Source organism: Carya illinoinensis, chromosome 3 (assembly GCF_018687715.1).
Source record: "Carya illinoinensis cultivar Pawnee chromosome 3, C.illinoinensisPawnee_v1, whole genome shotgun sequence".
In the NCBI taxonomy this organism is placed as follows: Eukaryota; Viridiplantae; Streptophyta; class Magnoliopsida; order Fagales; family Juglandaceae; genus Carya; species Carya illinoinensis.
Genome location: NC_056754.1, coordinates 21,476,556 through 21,497,859, shown reverse-complemented (window position 1 = coordinate 21,497,859; position 21,304 = coordinate 21,476,556). Strand labels below are relative to the sequence as shown.

At 35.0% G+C, this 21,304-nt stretch overlaps 2 protein-coding genes and 1 non-coding gene across 4 annotated transcripts; all 3 read right to left on the bottom strand.

Annotated features, from left to right (window-relative positions):
• Positions 1 to 8,001: 8,001 nt before the first annotated feature.
• LOC122304607 lies at positions 8,002 to 8,954 on the bottom strand. The gene is made up of 3 exons (XM_043116867.1): positions 8,792 to 8,954; positions 8,574 to 8,737; positions 8,002 to 8,514 (listed from the first exon to the last, which is right to left on the bottom strand). The coding sequence occupies exons 1-3, from the start codon at positions 8,952 to 8,954 to the stop codon at positions 8,002 to 8,004; spliced, it is 840 nt and encodes a 279-aa protein (XP_042972801.1).
• Positions 8,786 to 8,924, bottom strand: LOC122305935. The gene has a single exon (XR_006241366.1). It is a non-coding gene; the product is annotated as a small nucleolar RNA Z247 (small nucleolar RNA).
• A 1,879-nt stretch (positions 8,955 to 10,833) lies between the features above and the next one.
• On the bottom strand, positions 10,834 to 18,421 carry LOC122303782 (lysM domain receptor-like kinase 3). 2 transcript variants are annotated; one of them, XM_043115732.1, is made up of 12 exons: positions 17,572 to 18,421; positions 15,109 to 15,142; positions 15,003 to 15,010; positions 14,716 to 14,877; positions 14,089 to 14,274; positions 13,613 to 13,725; positions 12,658 to 12,754; positions 12,421 to 12,572; positions 12,250 to 12,341; positions 11,554 to 11,692; positions 11,283 to 11,381; positions 10,834 to 11,199 (listed from the first exon to the last, which is right to left on the bottom strand). In XM_043115732.1, the coding sequence occupies exons 1-12, from the start codon at positions 18,215 to 18,217 to the stop codon at positions 11,035 to 11,037; spliced, it is 1,893 nt and encodes a 630-aa protein (XP_042971666.1). In that variant the 5' UTR covers positions 18,218 to 18,421; the 3' UTR covers positions 10,834 to 11,034. The 2 variants fall into 2 exon arrangements, with proteins under 2 accessions (XP_042971666.1, XP_042971667.1); XM_043115733.1 differs by having other exon boundaries at positions 13,613 to 13,702; positions 14,084 to 14,274; positions 17,572 to 18,418.
• Between the last annotated feature and the right edge of the window lie 2,883 nt (positions 18,422 to 21,304).

Genomic DNA, 21,304 nt, shown 5'->3' with positions numbered 1-21,304 from the left:
ACCCCAACCACTGAATCCACACAACTTGAAGAACCACCTGCCATCACCTCTAGTCCCATAGAAAACTCAGAAATTGATAACACAAACAATTCTCAAGTTGACCAACCGACACCACATTCTGATCAGCATATTCATCATTTGCCTAGAAGGTCTACCAGAATCAGAAAAACTCCATCACACCTACAAGATTACATATGTCAGCAGACCAGTTCACTCACTCCATTGCAGAACTTGGACAAGAAAAAGGGCTCCATCACCTCAGGTACTCCCTTTCCTCTTAGTGCTAGCATCTCTTATGATAGGTTATCCAATTCTCACAAAGCCTTTGTCACTTCCATAACTGCACAATCTGAACCTAGAAGCTATCAAGAGGCTGTAAGTTCTTCTGAGTGGTGTCAGGCCATGAGAACTGAGATAAAGGCACTTGAGTTAAATGATACATGGGCCATTGTTGATTTACCACCAAATAAAGAGGCAATAGGTTGTAGGTGGGTATATAAAGTGAAATACAATGCCAATGGCAGCATTGAGAGATACAAAGCTAGACTAGTGGCAAAGGGTTACACACAACAAGAGGGTTTAGATTATCATGAGACCTTTTCCCCAGTAGCTAAACTTATTACTGTTAGAACCCTACTTGCTCTTGCAGCCATAAAGGGATGGTTTTTATACCAATTGGATGTCAACAATGCATTTTTGCATGGTGACTTAGATGAGGAAGTATACATGCAATTACCCCCTGGCTACGTTAAGAATGGGAATACAAAGGTGTGTAGACTTCACAAAAGTTTGTATGGACTCAAACAAGCCTCACGGCAATGGTACTCAAAGGTGTCTAGCTTCATCACTCAACATGGTTTCACACAATCTAAGGCAGATTACAGCTTATTTGTTAGGACAACTCAAGGTTCATTTACAGCCATTTTGATTTATGTCGATGACATAATCATAGCTGGAAGTTGCATGAAAACTATTAATAGTCTCAAAACCTCTCTTGATGCCAAGTTCAAAATTAAGGATCTAGGAAAATTGAAATATTTCCTAGGTATTGAGGTGGCCAGATCACAGCAGGGCATACACATATGCCAAAGAAAATATGCTCTAGACATCTTGGGAGACTCGGGTACCATAGGGTCAACACCAACCAAAATTCCTCTTGACCAGAACATTAAGTTATCTAAAGATGAGGGGATTCTACTGCCTGATCCTTCTATCTACAGAAGGTTGATTGGGAGGTTGCTATATCTAACTATAACAAGGCCTGACATCTCTTACTCTGTTCAATTATTAAGCCAGTATATGGATAAGCCTAGAGCACCACATCTCCATGCAGCACATAAAGTTTTGAGATATATCAAGAAAGCTCCAGGGCAAGGCCTATTTTATTCATCAAAATCACAGCTTCAGCTAAGAGGTTATTCAGATTCAGATTGGGGGGCTTGTTCAGACACTAGAAGATCTGTGACAGGCTATTGTGCATTCATAGGTTCATCTCTAGTATCCTGGAAATCAAAGAAGCAAAGTGTGGTTTCAAGATCATCATCTGAAGCCGAGTACAGGGCAATGGCAAATCTTTGTTGTGAGTTAACTTGGCTGAAGTATTTGTTTGAAGACTTACAAATTGAACACAAACAGGCTGCAACTCTACATTGTGATAACAAGTCGGCCATCTATATTGCTAATAATCTAGTTTTTCATGAAAGGACTAAGCATATAGAAATTGACTGCCATCTTATTCGAGACAAGATACAAAGTGGGAGTATTGTTACTGAGTATGTGCACACTGGATCTCAAGTTGCAGACATCATGACTAAAGCTCTAAACTCTTCAAGTTTCTATTTTCATATGGCCAAGATGGGAGTAGCAGACATCTACTCTCCACCTTGTGGGGGGCTGTTAAGTGATGAAATACAATGTGACCAGTTGGGAAGCAATCTGCCAGCACAGTCACCAGCTCAAGGTACATCTACGTGCAATGCTGATTGTACAGAAGGGACAAGAAAGAGAGGTAGTGGAATTGAGGATGAATCAAATGGGACAAGAAGACACTAGCATTGCTGTTCTGTTTTGTACAGACTGTATTTTTCTGTTATGGATAGAATATGCCCACTATGGTTATTTTGTTTTCTAGCTGGTTTGTTGTCTAGCAACAGCAGGTGCTCCTTTATTTCTTTCTACACGAGCTTTGTATGTATATATAAGGTGTAAGGTCATTGTTTAACACATATACAACAGTGAAATTTCCTTCTCAGCAAAAGTTTTCTCACTCATTTGTTGAAGTATCCAAACTTTCTATTTTGTTATAGATTTTGATCGTTACATTTAATTATGTTTTAAATTATTAGTTAAGCAATATATATTTTTTTATCGATCACTATATGTAGGTCATGATATAACAAAAATGATTGATATGTTTATACACACACACAGACATATATATATACATATAGTTTGTTATAAAGACTAAAGAGTGACATTGTACGTACATGTAATTATTTTCCAAACAAATATCATATCATCTATACTTATAAAAATACTATCGTTTTTACATATTACAGTACCATGAATTCAAACATATTTTACACACAAAAATAATTATTCCCCTCGTAAAAAATAATTCTACAATTTTTTTTTAAAAAAGAAAAATTATATCATGAATTAAGTTAATGTGTAAAATATATTATTTAAATAATATGAATAATATATTTTAAAAATAAAATAACTTAAAAAATAATCTAAAATGCTCGTATAAAAACTTTATTAAATATTTTGAAAAAACCTTTAATCGTGATTGCGTAGCATTGAATCCAAACGTGCCGTACAAGCTAGTTTACGTAGTGGAGTGTTTTGAAACTATTCTACTATTATTTATTATTTTATTATTATTATTTTTATCTATTTTTTATTATTATTAATAACAATTTAATATTTTATCATTAATTTTATATCTTTTATTATTTATAAAAAATCTAATATCACCTCCCTGCCAAACCCAATCTTAAAAATTCCAAATTGGATCATTAATTAATTCTAAAGCAAAAGAGGTATACAATCTGACTAATCCTTTAATTAATTGGCCAAAACATGCCGTACAAGCCTGAATATACAGATCTTCACCGCTCTCCATTTTAACACTTAATTATTCCTTATGAGTAGTCAATTACTTATAATTAACCTGTGAGTTTCTACCAATTTTCTTCATTCAACCCGCTATTACTCCTAAAATAATATCTTTTTACTGATACTGTGTTGGATTCCATTTAGAGTAATTCAAGAAAAAGTGTTTTAATTCGTAAAAATTATTTATATTTACAAATAAGGCCTTCACTATTTTTTATAAGGAAAATTATTATCATTCAAAGAAACTTACATTTTCATTATTTATTCATTAGAAAAATTTACATCCATGATCATAATATTTTAAAATGTCTCTATATTAAACATGACATCATAAATTAAAACAATACATTTAAAACTCTAATAATACACTATTTTCTTTTATGATTAGTCTGATCTTCATAATTACTGATACTCTCTACAGACAAATATCTAAAAAACAACACTCTCTACTTTAAAAAAGACTCAAACTCATGTTTTGTTAAAAAAGATGACTCAATCTCTACACATAAAAGTCGGAGAAACAACCTCTCTTTTTTATTTTAATTAACAATGAAGAAATAAAAAAGCTACTATGCATGGGGCTCCTAAAACTAGGGGTGTCAAATCGTCATGTTAACGAGTTGTGTTCATATCGTATCAAAATATATATATTATACTATATAAGTCAATTATAACCCGATACGTTAAGCTTATCTTGTGTCAAAATCTTAAACCCTAATACGATACCTTAGCATAACGGGTCGTGTCGTATCAACCCGTTTTGATCCATTAGTGAATATTATAAAATAGATCAACGCGACACAATATGACTCGTTTTAAAATGTTTATGTAAATGGATTGAATAGGCTTAAAATTAACCCGTTTGACTTGATTAAATTAAACATAATTTTATCTAAATATTAAAATTATAATATTTATAAAACCTATAAAACTAACTACAAGTCTAACTTTACAATCTAAATAATAAAAATATTGAAATTAAGAATTTTAATTTCAAATATAAGGGTATAATTATAATTTTAACTTTCTCAACGTGTCATAACGGGTTGACCAATTATCAATCTATTAAGCAATTTTGTCTTAACGAGTTAGCCCGTTTTGACTTGAACCTGTTAAGACTAAACCCTAATCCGTTATTATTATGTCGTATTCGTGTTGGGTTAACGGATCGTGTAACATATTATCACCCCTCCCTAAAACAAATTGAAGGTGACATAATATATATATATATATATATATATATAATATATATATATACACAAATTTATTGATTGACAATATCAATCACATTAACTTACCATTATAAGAAGGGGCGATTTATTCAGCAAATAGTGAAACATCAACACCAAATAATTAAAAACCCATAAATATAGAAACAATACAGACTTGTTTGGTTATCGGCCAGTTCAAATAATATGTTTTGTTAAAAGTTAAATAAAATATTATTAAATATAAAATTATAATATTATTTTTATTTTGAAATTTGAAAATGTTAAATTTTTTATTATATTTTATGTAAAAATTTTAAAAAATTGTAATTATTTGATAAAATGAGTTGAAATAAGATGAGATTTTAAATTCTATTTTTTTTCAAAAAAATAAGCTATGTAATTAATAGTATTAACTTACTTGTTCCAAAAGTCATAATTTATTGTGGCGGAGATACCTATGCAAGACATGTTTAATGGCAGCTTGAGCGAGCTTTTCGGTGTCAACATTGGTTGCCCGGAGACAAGTCAGTGGTCCTGGTGGCAAATCCGAGTACAAGGAGTAGTGCTCCTTCGCAAAGAGTAGGTTAAGCACCACGTCCCCCACGTACTCCAGTCTCTCGTACAAGTTGCAATGATCCCCTGAGAACGAAGATTGCGTGAGTGCCTGCTCCAGCAAGCTTTTGTTCTCAAACTTGTATCCTATTATTTGTTCAACTTCGTGCAGGTGTTGGTCGGGACACTCCTCCTTCTTCTGGAATGACTCATTGTCCTCCTCGGCCTCTATAGGATTGCTAATCAGTTTTTCTTCTTCTTGTCTAAAGAAATATATTCAAGTTGATGAAAATTTGAATGATTGAATTTTTATATTGTATTTCTGTTGTACGTATACAAGAACTTTAAATAGACTCTGAATAGAACAAAATTGTAACTGTTGTCCTACTTAGTTGCCTATACAACGTATGCATTCAAAATTGAAAAGTTGTTAGCTATACTCCTAAACAAGTGGAGTTTGTTGAGGTGCTTTGAACTCTTGAAATAGAGGAGCCTTCTGTGGATGAATTGGTCTTATTGACCTGTTCTTCTACATGCCCCCTCATGGTAAGGAACGAACCCTAAGATTGTCACACAGAAGAAGAAATCTACTAGAGGGCAACGACTTCGTAAGTGCATCTGCATACTGATCTTTGGTAGAAACAAATTGAACATGAAGTTGACCACGAAGAACTTGATCACGAACATTGTAAAAGTCAATTTCAATATATTTCGTGGGATTACTAGTCAAATAAGTAGCTCCTATGTTGTTGCACCAAAGAATCGGAGAAAGGACAATTGGAACATGAAGATCAGTTAGCAAAGACTTTATCCACTGAATTTCTGCAATAGCATTTGCAAGAGCTTTATATTCAGCTTCTGTGCTACTTCGAGCAACAATTTGCTGTTGTTTGCAGCCGCATGAAATGAGATTGTTGCCTAAATAAACACAATAAGCACCAACTAATGTTCTTCAAATAACCCAATATGCATTTGACGTCTGCCCAATGTGGCTCCATTGGATTTTGCATATACTTGCTAACTTTATGGAGTGCAAAAGCAAGTTCAGGCTGAGTAAAAGAAAGATATTGCAGCCCTCCAACTACACTTCGATATAAATGAGGGTCATGAAAAGGTATACCATCAAATTTTATTAAGGGCTGTGAAGTCGACATTGGAGTAACACAAGGCTTTGCTTTGTCCATTTTATTGCGTATAAGGAGATCAAGAATGTAGTAATGCTGAGATAAATATAGACCATGATCACTTCGGATGGCCTCAATGCCCAGAAAGAAACTAAGTTCACCCATGTCTTTTACTGCAAAGTTGTCCTAAAGCAAGCTTATCACTCTGTTAATGGCATGTATATCTGCACCAGTTACAATTATGTCATCGACATAAATTAAAAAATAAATAAGAGTGGAGCCATGGTGATAAACATAGAATGAATGATCCGCCTGACTTCCTATAAAACCAATGGCTTGTAGCTAATTAGTCAAGCAAGAAAACTATGCTCATGGTGCTTGATAAACATTGTAGAGTGACTTTCGCAGCTTACAAACATGTTGCAAAAATTGAGGATGAATGAACCCTTAAGCCTGAGTCATATAGACATCTTCTTGCAAGAGGCCATGCAAGAAAGCGTTTTGGACATCAATTTGTCGAAGATGCCAACTACGAAAGACTGCTAGTGATAGAACCAGCCTTACAGTGGTAGGTTTCACCACAGGACTGAATGTCTCACAAAAATTAACACCTTCCTATTGATGGAATCCTTTGGCGACTTGGCGTGCTTTACACTGTTCAATACCACCATAAGCTTTTCTTTTAATTTTATACACCCATTTGCAGCCAACAAGATTGGCATTAAGAGGTTTAGGAACCAAAGTTCAGGTTCCATTAGCTAACAAGGCATCAAACTCTTTATTCATAGCCTCCTGCCAATTGTGATGTTTAACTGCAATTGAATAGCAGGTTGGTTCTTTTTCTTGTGGTTGGATTGTGGCCAGAAGTGTTTTTGGAATGGGATATCGAATATGGGAGTCAGATGCTAATTTTGACTTGTGGATGTTGTTTTTGCTTCTTGTAATCATGGAGTGTATATTTTGATGTTGCGAGCAAGGTAAGGGAGGAGGTGCTGGACAATCTTCATGTTGAGGTTGAGTAGCATCCTTGGTAGGAGAACCCAAAACAATATGAAGATTAGTGTGAGGACTAGATGTTGAGGCCATATGCAGAGGGCTTGGTGCAGCAAAGAGGAGGTAGAGGGTGATAGATTGAGATTTGGTGGGAGGACAATATGAGCAGGTTTTGGAGTAGGCTCAATAGACTCAGGGATTGTATATGGATAAAGAGATTCGTCAAAGGCAACATGACGTGATACGAAGATTTTTCCTGTAGATACATCTAAACACTTGTAACCTTGATGACCAACACTATACCCAATAAATATGCAGCTTTTGGATTGAAAGTCCATCTTATGTCAATTATATGGACGTAAATAGGGCCAGCAAGCACAACTAAAGCCACGTAAAAAATTATAATCTGGTTTGTGATGATGGACCATTTCATATGGTGATTGATGCTGTAAAATTGGAGTTGGCAATCTATTGATAATAAAAACTGTAGTTAAGAATGCATCTTCCCAAAATATTTTTGGTAAATTAGAGTGAGCAAGTAATACCAAACCAACTTCAACAATTTGCCTGTGATGCCTTTCAATGGCACCAGCTTGCTGATGTGTATATGGATAGGTTATTCGATGACTAATTCCTTGATTTTGTAAATGTTTAGTTATGCTGCGATATTCACCACCCTAATCGGATTGGAGAGCCTTAATTTTTGTATCAATTGGCATTCTACAACAACTTGAAAATATATAAAGGTTTGATATGCATCAGATTTGAGTTTCAAGGGAAAAAGCCATAAGAATTTAGTAGCATCATCCAAAAAACTTTTGTAGTAATGCGCACCAAAGGTTGATAAAACAGGAGCTAGCCCCCAAACATCTGAATATATTAACTCCAATGGTTTCAAAACAGAAACATGTATAATTTTAAAAGGCATAGCATGGCTTTTAGCCAGCTGGCATTCAGAATAGATAGAAGTATTTTTATTTTGGATAGGTAATAAAATAGCCTTATTGATAGTTGGAAGATAAGCATGACCAAGACGACAGTGCCAGATATTGGCAGACACAAACACTAGATAGAGCTTGTGGCTGAAGACCAGCAAGAGAAGTTGAGAAGTTGAAAAGACCATTATTGAGTGGTCCTCGATGCAGGATGTTCCCCAAGTAATCCTTCACAAGGAAGAAAGGAGCATGGAATTCAAAGAAAACATTATTGTCTAGACAAAAATGCTGAACATATAGAAGATTTTTCTGAATATCTAGGACAAGCAAAATTTGATTAAGTACAAAACACTTGGAAGGAGATGAGAGAGTGGAAGTTCCACTTTGGACTATTTTCAGACCTTCACCGTTAGTCACTTGGATATGATCTTGACTACCATAGTCTTCATTTTGAAGATAAATATTGTCTACATCATTGGTGAGATGATGGGTAGCTCGTGTCGGGATGCCACTCATTATCAGTATGTTGATAGTGCGCAGCAACCTGGCTTGTGGCTGATTTTTGGGAGTTTGTTTGCCCTGATAAGAAATATTAAAACTGTGATAGCATTTTCTGTATGTCCTGGTTTGAAGCATACCTGACATATAATTGAGTTTGATGGACCTTGATCATGGGAGGTGAAATGACCACCACATTCTCTGCCACGGTAACCACCGCGACCACGGTTGGATTGTTGAAAATTTGCAGTCGTGCAAAAAGTGGATTGATTTTGCTGTTGAGGTTGCTTGGTGGCCATGTTTACTGAAGAAGCAGCAGCTTGAAGGGACTAATTATTGTGATTAATTTGTAACTCACAGATTAGAAGAAGTGAGTAAAGTTCCTCCAAGGTGATAGGATCAAATCGAGAAGTAATTGTTGAAGCCAAGGAATCATATTCCTGGCCAAGTCCTGCAAGCACATAGGTGATTATGTCATCAAGTTTAAGTGGCTGTCTAGCAAGAGCAAGTTCATCAGCCATTCGCTTGATGGAGAGAAAATATACATTAGAAGACAGAGCACCTTTTCGAGCATTTGCTAGCTGAGTGCGAATCTAAATGGCTTTAGCACATGAAATGGAAGAAAAGGTTTGCTCTAGTGCAAGCCAGACCTCCCGAGAGGTTGTATAAGACATTACTTGAGTGAGAACATCTTCAGTGAGCGAACCATTAATGGTGGCGAGGATCAAAGAATCCTGATGAAGCCGTTGAATATAGTGAGGATTGGGAATTTTAATAATAGCATCTGTGCTGGGATAAGGAGCATCAATTTCTTGAGGTGGGTTTGGGATTATGCCACCAAGGTAGCCAAAAACAGCTTGACCTTTGAAGTAGGGTAGGGCGTGAGCTTTCCATACAAGGTCATGAAATATACTCAAGTTGATGAAAATCTGAAGGATTGAATTTCTATTTTGTATTTATGTTGTACGTATACAAGAACTTTAAATAGATTTTGAATAAAACAGAACTGTAACTGTTATCCTACTTAGTTGCCTATACAACGTATGTATTCAAAATTGAAAAGTTGTTAGCTATACTCCTAAATGAGTGTGTAAAATGCTGTAAAATTATTTTTAAAAAGTGAATAAATATAAGATTTATATAAAAAAAATTAATTTTTTAATAATAAACTCTATTATTTTTCAAATCGACTATATAATACTTACATTTTACGACTATATATAATATTACTCATATTTACTTGACTTGAATAAGATCGATGGAAAGATCTCGACTAAGCCAGATTAGACTAATTAGGAAATTATAAAGGCATAATATATATATATATACACACAAAAATTAAAAAATACACAAATCTTTTTCAAACTCTTTGTAATCAAGTTTTGAATGCGAGATATTTTTATAAACTAAATTTAAAAAAAAATATTATTTTATATAAAATTTTTGTTTTAAAAAATAATTATATATAATAAAGAATTATATATGTGTGTATTATTAAATATATAAGAAATTTAAATGAGGGGTTGTTGAGAAGGTGAGAGAAATGGGTAATGATAGTGTTACACCTTATTTAGTATTCAGTTATTATTATTAATTTTTTGTATTTTTCTCTTTGAATCTGGATTAACAATCTCATAACATTACCTTCATGCATACTCTAAAAGAAAATGAATTCAATTAATAAACATAATCATCTAATTTAATTAAAAATAAATTTAATTTTATAAAAATTAACATACGCTCTTTTAGATTATGCAAAAAGGTCATGTTATAAAATTTTTAATTTAGATTAAAAAAAATTAAATAATAAAATAACAATAAATAAAATATAAAGATAACGTTGCCCAAAGAAATATAAATAGACAATGAGTTAAAAAGAGATTACGAGTTAGGTTAAAATAAAGGATGGAAAAGAGCCCATAAGAGAAATGATAAGACCCTTTTACATTTTCTTTAACTTTCTAATAGAATAATATTATTTTAAATATTTATTTTAGTTGTAGAAAAATTGCAAATGGCTGGTATGTTATCATTGCTCTAAGATATGAAAAGATATCAAAAGATAAAAGATGAAAAGGATTGGCTGAAAGGCGTGAAAATGGGAGCAGAAAGTTTCACTTTATTTTATAAAAATAAAAATAAAATTACTTTCTTGCTTGGGTAGTGGAGAAGGGAAATTTCCGAGTCACTTCTGGACAAAACTACAGAGTTCTTCGAAGTCTGTAATTAATAAACAAGTTAATTTTGTAATTTAGATTTTCTTTGAGTTTTGTTTAAAACCTTGATCTTAATTACTGATATATGGTACTACTGACATTTGTAGTTTCAATTTTCATTTGAAATAGTTACAAGCCCCTAGCCTGCTCTGTGATGAAGGATTCGGAATGAAATGCCAAAATCTTAATGAACTCCACAAATTTATGTGACACATGAACATAATCCGGCATACATAAACAATAACTATAAACTAAATACAATTTACAAACCCTCCTCTAGCTCTCAATCATTTACAATGAAGATGTCTGGAATAGCTTATTATTGGCATTGTTCACACCAGAAAAAACACTCCTGCTATGCAAGTAAGGTTGCACTGTCTAGGTTCTACCTTCCCGACATGAGATTGACAAGAGCTGGATTTTCATAGAAGGAGCGAGCATCCCAAATCTCAGTTGTGGATGAAAGTGTCATCAGGGCAACCACAATAGCTCTCATACTTGGACGTAGTTGCGGATTCTCTTGTGTGCATGCTTTGGCAATTTGGGCCACCTGCAACTCAAACATGTAGCTTTGATCCAATTGAAATTATATAAACAAATAATAACAGGCTTCTTTATAAGAAGTTGCTTCACCTTCCGGACTGAGTCGAGTGGGTAGCCATCTCCAAGCCGAGGGTCAACTAGTTTGCCTAGGTCTTCTACAGGATCAGATTGATTAAGAACATCATCAAACTGTGAAACAAAGAAAATACACTAAGTATATGTTCCAAGTTGCTTTCTAAGAATCAATCTGTAAGTGGTACCAGATGAGGAAAAGCCTAATAAAGGCTACAAATCAATCTCAGAACAGCAAGGGGGGATGAATGGAAGGAAGGAAGGAAGGATGGATGGATAGAATATTTACTAAACCAACAAGGCCCTTGGATTCATCATCGGAACAATTTGGCTTGACCACAGCTTCCTTGGCAGAAATAAGTTCATAAAGGACAACCCCAAAAGCATATACATCTACTTTGGGAGAAACATCTCCATACTGAGCATATCTGCACGCAAATGGTAAAAATTACTCCAATTTCATAGACAAAAAACATAACGAAAGTTTTTCCTCCCCGATTTGAAAGGAGTCTGTGGGATCAGATGGTACAGAGAAGCAAACTCATTTTCGTTAAACCCAATCCCAAGGTTCTAAAATAAACCACTTTCAAGGAGAACATCAGCGGTTGCAAGGATTACAAAAAAGAATTGCATAACCCGGCACCCAAAACCCTATACAAAAATTCTTACGATAAAAGAGCCTCCAAAATTCCCGATGGCAGCTGCCATGTCCCATTAACCACTAGTGAAATTAGCTAACTAGCAGGCCCAGAACATCTCATAGATATGGATCTAATGTTAGAAATTTCTCATCAATTACACACTTTCTAAGTCCTTGGAAATTAGTTTATAGACTGGGTAAGATCTACAAAAACTTCTCCAGATAAACTGTTCATTGGGAATATCTAGTCCATCTAACTGCTTGCATCTGCCACGACATCCCAAATTTACCTCTAATTGCTGTATTTTCTACTACCTTACAGATCTACAAACAAACACCACTTACTCGGGTGGCATGTATCCAAATGTTCCCACAAGACGGGTGGGGAGTGAGGAACCTCCAACTTCAGTCAGTTTAGTTAAGCCAAAATCTGCAACCTGCAATTCAAATATTTTAGTACAATGACCTGAACAAGCTTTTGAGAATATATAATAACAGCAGAGGTACTAATGCAACCTTTCCATGAAAGTTCTTGTCTATCAATATATTTGCTGATTTAATATCACGATGGATATAGACAGGAACAGTATGCTCATGGATGTATTCAAGACCTCTGGCTGAATCAAGGGCAATTTGTACCCTAGTAGACCATGGCAATGGGTCCATCCCTGGAAACATGACAACACAATCATAACCATCGATCTCTATATGACATCAATTATACAGAGCCTCACAATGCACATGTGATTTTACCTGATGAGCCACGCAAATGTTGGCTTAGGTTTCCATTCTCAATATATTCATAGACTACAAAAAGGGACCTCTCAACGCAATATCCAATCAAGCGCACCTGCCATGATTTATACAAGCGATATGTATTGTAGGGAAGATAGAAAAAAAAAAAATCACAAATTTAGAGATCCATATATGTTTCGGAGAAAAATACACTAATGCATGACTTGTGTGATCTTACGACTTGTACACAGCTGAGTCATCAAAAAAGCCTCCCGGCAGAACATCTTAACTATTTATATTTCATTCTATAATCTCAAAAAGCATAATCACACAAAAATATAAGGACTTCCATCTGCTATTATTTTGATTCTTGTGTCTGCCTGGATTTTGTAAGTTGAAGCTCTTAACTGTGGCATCAACATTTAGATGGCATGTGAGACCTCTTGGCCGAGGTATATGTGGTTTTATGTGCAGCTATTCTAGTTACTATCGTCATTCGGTGGCTGTTGTTTAGTAGCGGATGGCATTGACAGTGGGATAAATGGCATCATTGATCCATGAGGGATATATCGAGTGAGTTTCTGTACATGGATTTGGTCGTCTACAGATATAGTAAGCATGTAAATGAGTCTGTTAGTGCTGTAATTCACATGAATACCTCTGCATGGACAAACAGTCACAGAACCATACAGCATAAACTTTAACCAAAGGGCCATTGATGCTTCACTCGGGAATTATGTTAAATTCATAACTAAAATTAGATAATTTCAAAGAGGTGAGCATAATCTCTCCCGCATGTAAAACAGAATGAACATTTCTAGAAAGCTTTCTCACTTATGTGAGCATCGTCCAAAGGATATGATCGATTTAGGTTTTAAGATATGTTTGCTCACCAAAAATTAGAAAATAACATATCATCCAAGCAGGCTTTTAGACAGTAAATATACTGTTCTTGGGAAAGATGGTACATTACCAGGTTCAAGTGATGAACACGTGTTAAAACATTTAATTCGGCAAGAAATTCTCTGGATGCGAGCATATCCATTTTCTTGATCGCCGCTTTCTGCACAGATAGAGTGATGGGAGCTGTTAGGAAAGAGGAAAATGATAAAGCAAATAAACAAGATAGCATGCCTAAATCTGGTGTGCATGCATAATTATCCATGTAGGATATTAAAAAAGGCAACACGCAACATTGAGCATATAAGATGATGAATGTACATTCCATCTTTAACCTGTGCAAAGGATCTGATAGTTTTTCTATTTAAAACATATTCCTAGCAAGCAAGTTTCTCAAAAGGATGTAAATCCTGGACACTACATAACGACGACTGACCAAGAAAATTGGACAAGTTGCAGAGAAAATTACATAATGAGCAAATCTTCCATGTATCATTAGTGTGAAATGCACCTATGATTTATAAAAATACAAATGGCTACATACCTCACCTCTCAGCTCTGCATAATAAACAGCCCCAAAACCACCTTCCCCAATCTTATTAGCCAAACTAAAGTCATCAGTAGCTGTGGCTAGTTCTTCATATGAGAACTCTACTGATTTGTCAACTGTTATGCCTGCAAGACCAGAAGCTGGACCAGTTGATTCCTCATCCTTGTAGGAGGGGTTTCCATGGCCTAAATAAAAAATAAAGGGAAAACCAATAAGTTAGACCATCATTAATTTTCCATTCAAAACAAGTGTAAATATAATCAATTTCATTGGTTGCATCAGTCAGCATGAATATAAAAAGTTGAAAGCATTCAGTGTCATTGCTTAAATGGGATCCCCAAGATTATTCTGGCAGACTATTTTGAAGAACACCATGATAGGTCAGAGTTCCAAAAAAATTGATCAAACTCCGAAAAAGTGAAATTTCTCAGCAACTTCAGATAAACTTATAACTCTGGTGAGAAAGAAATAAAAATACTATCAAATATAACACCTATTGTAACTTTCCTTGAAGGGTGGTGGGGTGGGTGGGTCATAAGAGCATGCTTTGCAGTCATTCATTGACATACATCTAGAAGAGCAAACAAGAAGGGGAGGGGAAGAAATTATGAAGAAAGTGTATATACCATGCCCATTCTGAGCAGATAGATACTCAGATGCTGCTAAAGGCAACCTTGCCTCCACCACCTTCTTCTTTCGGTAACATCTGAGATATATATAAGCTGCAAATAACACCACACCAGCTACTCCTCCAATAGCTATGCCAGCAATAACTCCACCCGCTAATCCTGGTTACGGTTGAGCACACGTCAAGCTTAAAAGTAGCATTGGCTTTCACTGTAATATCTAGCATTTGTCTCCAAATATCAGAGTAAATAATCATTATAAAACCAACTGTAGGCTTAGGCCAAACCTGTTGAGCTGCAAATGGGAGAGAATGAAAAAAAAAAAAAAAATTGTGAGTATAGAAACAAATGTATATTTAAGTTTGTTAAGAATATTGAACTTATAGAAGCTACCTTGAAGGCATGGGTGGATACGTATCATTTTGATCTGCAAATAAAAAGAAAGAAAAAGAAAAGGCAAGTTAATTAATGAAAATCATGGCCTCCAGAAACTTCATTGAAAGGAAAAATGGTATACTTTTGATGCTTGAACTTAATGAAATTACTTGTAAAAATACCAAAGATCAAGTTTACTTGTTAAAAAGCTAACAAAAATTTTAACTACACTATTACAACACTTGAGTAAATTAAACATGAAAGACAGAACGAAAATATATCAAATTTACTATCATGTACCAGTCATAACATAAAAACCAGATTAATTGATCATTGTGTAACTCATATATCAAAGATAAATCTTGTTGTGCAGATGACTAAATATGTTGATATATATAACAGCCACAAAAGCATGCTGTATATATTATGTGGAGAACCGAATTAAAAAAAAAAAAAAAAAAAAAAAAAAAAAAAAAAAAAAAAAGAACAGGGGACCTAATCCAATACAAAAGAGATTACACTACTAGCTAGACACAGGTACAAACTTACCTATGTGGCACAAATAATTACAAACCAACTCAAGCCCCCGAACTGTATGCTTTACTATTCACGCTTGTTCACCGATTGCTACCCTCATGTATCAAATTCATGAAAGTTCACTGTGCCAACCCCTTAGCGTCTGCACTGAACCTCAGTACTCTTCAATTCTTTGTGCCGAAATGACCTCATGCAATTTCTCTATCTTAATCTAGAAGTGTTTTCTCTAGCGTTTTAACCAACAAAACAGTGCTTCAAATGAATTCTGAAGATGATTCAGATGAGACCGATCTGAAATTTTTTAATAAAAAAACACTTGGAACACCACAATGTGTGTGACCATTTAACCTAGTGTTTTTCGAGATATCTAATGCACCTAGAACTAAACTTTCAAATATAATGTGCTCTTGAAGCCACATTAGAGTGAGATATCTAACACCTTCTGAATGGAGATTTCTATTTCTAATCCTAGATTGACCATTCAAATGAAATTAGGGTGATTCAAATGCAGATGAACAATTTTGTTAAATATAAGACATTTTATCCCAAAAATTAAACCATTCAACAGCCTCTCATGAAAACTTAACCCAAGGAAAAAGTGTAGTCAAGACTGACCTCCTATAGTTCAAGTTCTATGTTTCTGTGTCCACTTAACACCTTAAGTGCATGAGATCAATTTATGACTTGCGGCACTGTATTTGTAAATACATGCAGCATCCCCAATACTCTAATGACAGGACTCAATCAGCTTGGACTTAGACACTACTCATATGTGTTCAACACAACTATGGACCAAACAACTTAGTCATATTGCCTTTTCCCTATTGATAAGCAGAAGAAGAGGAGGAGGAGCTATCACTACCACTGAAGGGGAAGATCAAGCTAGAGTAATGTTTCTAAACAGCCCGTAACTAATTCATTGTGCTCATGGCTCATAGCTGACATTGCAAAGAAAGTAAAAAATGTGATAGTGGGCAGAGCAGCAGGCTGGGGAGGGTGCATGGAGTAATATCTGAAAACTGCTACGCTTGCAGGTGTCTTAGCAAGAGTAGATGGTGTTCAGTAGATACTATTAGGCTAGATGTGCTGTCATTTTGGATACTCATGTGGCTAATCTGCTTGAAGAGGGCACAGCTCATAGAGGAGGGTTATATTGTGTACCCTCTATGAAGTGGGATCGATAAAATATTTTGATATAAAACTCGTGTTACAGGCAAAACAATCAATGTTTAACTCAACAAACTTGGATATATGATCTTAAAGTTAGTTAGAATTTATCTCTAGTGATTAGCCCTACTTACACTTTATCTTTCTGAAAACAAAAGAAGAAATGTTATGTGCAACTAGGTTGTTACATAGATGACAACATAGTATCACTTGACTGGTTCACCACAACATATTGTAATAAAGAGGGGGCACCAATGTGAGCACACACTCTCCCATTTGCCCGGACCGTGAGGCCTAGCAATTTGAAGCGACCGTTTCCTTTTATGGCTGGGCTTGATTGCCCAGCCAAAGGTTACATGGAGGGGTGAGATACACCAAGAAACCCACCACTATTAAGAGGTGAGATACACCAAGATACACCATAAAATTAGTCAGGCAGGAGCCACATGAACATAAATTATAATTTACCCTTAATATTCCAGTTAACATATCTTTTCTACAAGTTTGTAAGCATAAAAACTTCCACTACTTCCTAAAATGAAGAATTGGGGAGCCCATTTCATATACAGCCACGAACCATAGTATCTCTTTACATCATTCACATATAGAGAACAACAACTTCTAAGAAATATGTAATCGTTAAAGAAAGTATCCAAGTAGTGCTAAAAGAAATCAAATCCTGACTACTTTTAACACCTGTGAATTCTAAAAGAAATAAAATCCTGACTACTTTAACAGCTGTGAATTCAATAAGCTAAAGGGAAAAATAATTGTCACCTTTGCCCGGAATATACACCACACCACTTCCTTGGCTGAAATTCACACCCGGGTTGTAATTTTGCAGCAAGGTTGTATAACTTGAATTAAGACCAGCCCCCACCGCTACCGACTCCAGATTGTCATTTGGCCGAAGTGGGTATGTAACAAACAACCCGAAATCCTTCGAAACCGAGCTGTCCCCACACGAACATGTTACTGTCACGTTCAAATTCGTATTCGTATCCGGTATATTATTGGCGTTATAGCTATTATACTTCTGCAACAACTCAGTCGTGGTCAGGTTCGCATACAGTTGCTGCGCCAACTTATTGTAGGTGTCACCGGATTGAACCGTGTAATCAAACATGTAACCCAGAAATTCGCCGTCGATACATTTACATGGGAATGGAATATTGACACTTATATTCTGTTGGATACTGTCTTTGTTGGCTATCTTTTCCTTGTTGTAACTCACGATAGTTTCAGGGTCAATATTAAGGGTAGATTGGAAACGTTCAGCTAGGATTGTGGTTGTGAGATTTGAATTCTGCCACACGTAGTATGAAGCTAAAGCTACATCACATTCTCTACTACATTTGGATTCGGCTATGGAACAAAAGACCGCGACCAAGACGAACACCAAAAATCCCAATTTGGGTTTCATCGGATTGGGCAGAATTGTGACCCTAATGTGTGAAGCTTTGGCAAATCGAGAATTGGGTTTCCGGCGATCGAGGATAAAAGAAACAAATTTAAATGGAATATGCCGAATCCTTTGGACCGTTGACTGGGTGAGTTATTGGGCGGTTTGAAAGTTTAAAATCTGCAGCCGGGTGGAGATAAGCTGACGTGGAGGATGGGGATTGGCTGGAAATAAATCCTAAGAGGTTTTTCCTTCTTATAGCAGACACATTGTTTAGGTTTAAACAAACCGAGAACCATGTCTGTGTTTGATTGTCGTCTTCGGTGTCTGGAGCCGACATGAGAAAAGTAAAAGTAAAATTCGCGCGTATTTTAGTTGGGAAGACTGGGAGAAGTGTTATCTTTGGGTGGTTTGTGAAAGTAATTAAGATGAACTCGCTACCTGATTGGAAGAGCGACGACAATATCCTAATCATAATTCTTTATTTTTTTATTTTTTGGGCATGTACGATGAGGAAGAGCCCATCAATTTTCCTTTATATATTTTTTTGTGTAATATATATAAATTACAAAAACGGTAGAAATCGGACCCGGTAATCTTCTAAACTTTTTCTGATCTATGTATTATTAAGTAACGTCATTTTTATATATTTTAAGGGACTCTACTGATATAATTAGTTAAAATAATTATTTTATATTAAAAAATATAATATTAAAAAATAAATAAATAAAAATAATTACACAAATTTTTTTTAAAAGTCTTCAATATTTCCCGGAGGTAACTCAATCAGTTTAGCTTACCTGCTGTAAAAATAAAAGTAAACTCCATCTATTCACTTTTTGACATTGAAATATCCGGAAGTGTTCTTTTCTGATTACATGATTATGAGTCGCTAAATAACAATTAGACTAGAAATGGTCAAGAATGCACGTACGTGGACTTTGACTGCCAGGTGCACGGGTCATCGTTCCTCATTTCCAGGTAGCAACCGCGCGTAGTTACACACCAATTAAACATCTTAATTTGAAGCTAATCCAACACGTGCGTACAACGTTTGAGTTTTGATGATGATCTTATATAAATGTATACATTATTCCACAATTTTTAGATACTCTTGATCCGATCTTTATATATGGTCACACCTGACAGATTTTACAAAAATTTAAGGTATAATTTACAGCAAAAATGTCTGATCTTTTCGTATCAACATCAGGTGATCATGATATGATCTTAGTCACCAGTTAGGCTTGAAAAGAATGACCAGGCATTAATTGCAACCAAAAACAGCCTCGTGCACGATCAATGACTTTTATCAGAATTTGATGGGGGAATCATTGATGATGAGCTCGACGCTTGATCTGGCGGTCAAATTAAGCAGCCGATTCCACATGAGTAGTTTTGGCCAGGCTTCTTAAATCCAAAAGAGAAGGGAGCTAGTACAGGAAAATCAATCAATCACATGATGGTGACGGGGGATACGCCTTGAAATATTCAAATACACGTTCAGACATAAGATTAAGAATAGTCAAATAACTAAAGATCGGTACTTAATTATATTATATATCGGGACCTTATCACCGCGTGCATCATTAGTCGCCAGATGGCGGCCTGATGAGTAGGGTACTCCAAAACACATTGCAATAATTCACCGATAACGCTGTCGCATGTGAGTGGAATTATGGAAGAGTATTATTGCATTATTTATGTATGTGTAATTTCTTTGCGTGACATTGAATTTGAAGACTATGTCAAATCCAGAAAGTTAATATTTAGAAAGATTCAGCCAACAAGATAATGAGCTATAATTTCCAATTAATTCTCAGTATGAATTGCCAAAGCAAGCCAAGTAATCCCCACATGCGCTTTGAAACAGCTAGCTAGCTTTAAAACAAAAGAAAAAGAAAAAAAAAGCTGGCTTGCTAGCTCAAAGTAACTTAACCATTTTTCAAAAATAAAACTCAGACACTACAACAGAAATATTATTTTAGGATGAAAATTTTCATTTTTTATCCCAAATTATAGGGATTTCATCCAAAAAATATTTTGAGACGAAAAAAAATTGTCTCAAGGTCGTCCCAACATCACTATCCCAGAAGGTATTTTAAGACGAAAATTACTATTTCGTCTAAAAAAATATCTTTAGAGACGATTTTGAAATTGACCGTTCGATATCGTTCAAACAGGTTAGTTTTTTTTTATCATGGTTCAATTCCGTTCCAGAATGACGTTCGAATGATAATATACTGGGCGTTCAAAAGAAATTAAATTGGTTGAACGGTTATGAAAATATGTTCAAACGATCACACATTTTGATAACATTCAAACAGTATAAAAGAGATTTTCGTTCTAACGTTAAAAGAAAAGATCGAACGATAAATGGATCGAACGATGTTGAGTTATGTTCGAACGATACGCTAATGAATTGCGTTCGATCGTTTTTTGACCAATCTGATATCGTTCGAACGTTACATGGTCATTCAAACGAAAACTATTTTATTAAAATCCCATAATAATAAAAAACCAATTTGACATTCATAAGATTTGAAAAACATACATTAGAAACAATTTAGTACTCACGAAAGTTTTATAATAAGTGCAAACTAATAAATAATCACGAGACTGACATTATTCATACATAATTAGATAATGTCATAATTTATACGTAAAAAACCATCAGTTACTTGGAGGTCTGTACTGTTGCATAAGCTGCTGCATTTGGAGTTGCATTTCTCTCCTGAACTGTTCTTGTTGTTCTTCATGTTGTTTGAGGTGTGTCTCTATCTCTCCTTGTTTTACCAATTGAGCATCTACCTCATGCTGCCTTGCAACCAATTTTTCGATTCTGCGATTCGAATTCTCTTGTACTATAGAGGCCGCAGAGGCAAACCCAGAAGAATAGGAAGATGAAGAAGGTTTTACACAGCGATCGAAACTCCTCAAATATCCTGAACGTTGACCCAGAACTTGTGTGAAAATCTCAATTTCATTTATTGAGGAGTTTTGATCTTACGTAGATTCAGTACGTATGACAACCATTTTATCCTACACATAAAATAAATAGTTAATATCATCATAAATATTCTAATATATTCATTTAGAACAATTTAT

Excerpts from the sequence above, each read along its gene's own strand:
- LOC122304607 (XM_043116867.1), bottom strand. The coding sequence starts at position 8,954 with ATGGCTGATGAACTTGCTCTTGCTAGACAGCCACTTAAACTTGATGAC. Across the intron at positions 8,738-8,791 it reads TTACTCACTTCTTCTAATCT|TAAACATGGCCACCAAGCAA; the intron begins GTGAGTTACAAA and ends CTGCTTCTTCAG. Across the intron at positions 8,515-8,573 it reads CAAACTCAATTATATGTCAG|GGCAAACAAACTCCCAAAAA; the intron begins GTATGCTTCAAA and ends ATTTCTTATCAG.
- LOC122303782 (XM_043115732.1), bottom strand. The coding sequence starts at position 18,217 with ATGAAACCCAAATTGGGATTTTTGGTGTTCGTCTTGGTCGCGGTCTTT. Across the intron at positions 12,573-12,657 it reads ACATTTGCGTGGCTCATCAG|GGATGGACCCATTGCCATGG; the intron begins GTAAAATCACAT and ends TCATGTTTCCAG. Across the intron at positions 11,693-12,249 it reads TTTGGATACATGCCACCCGA|ATATGCTCAGTATGGAGATG; the intron begins GTAAGTGGTGTT and ends ATTTGCGTGCAG.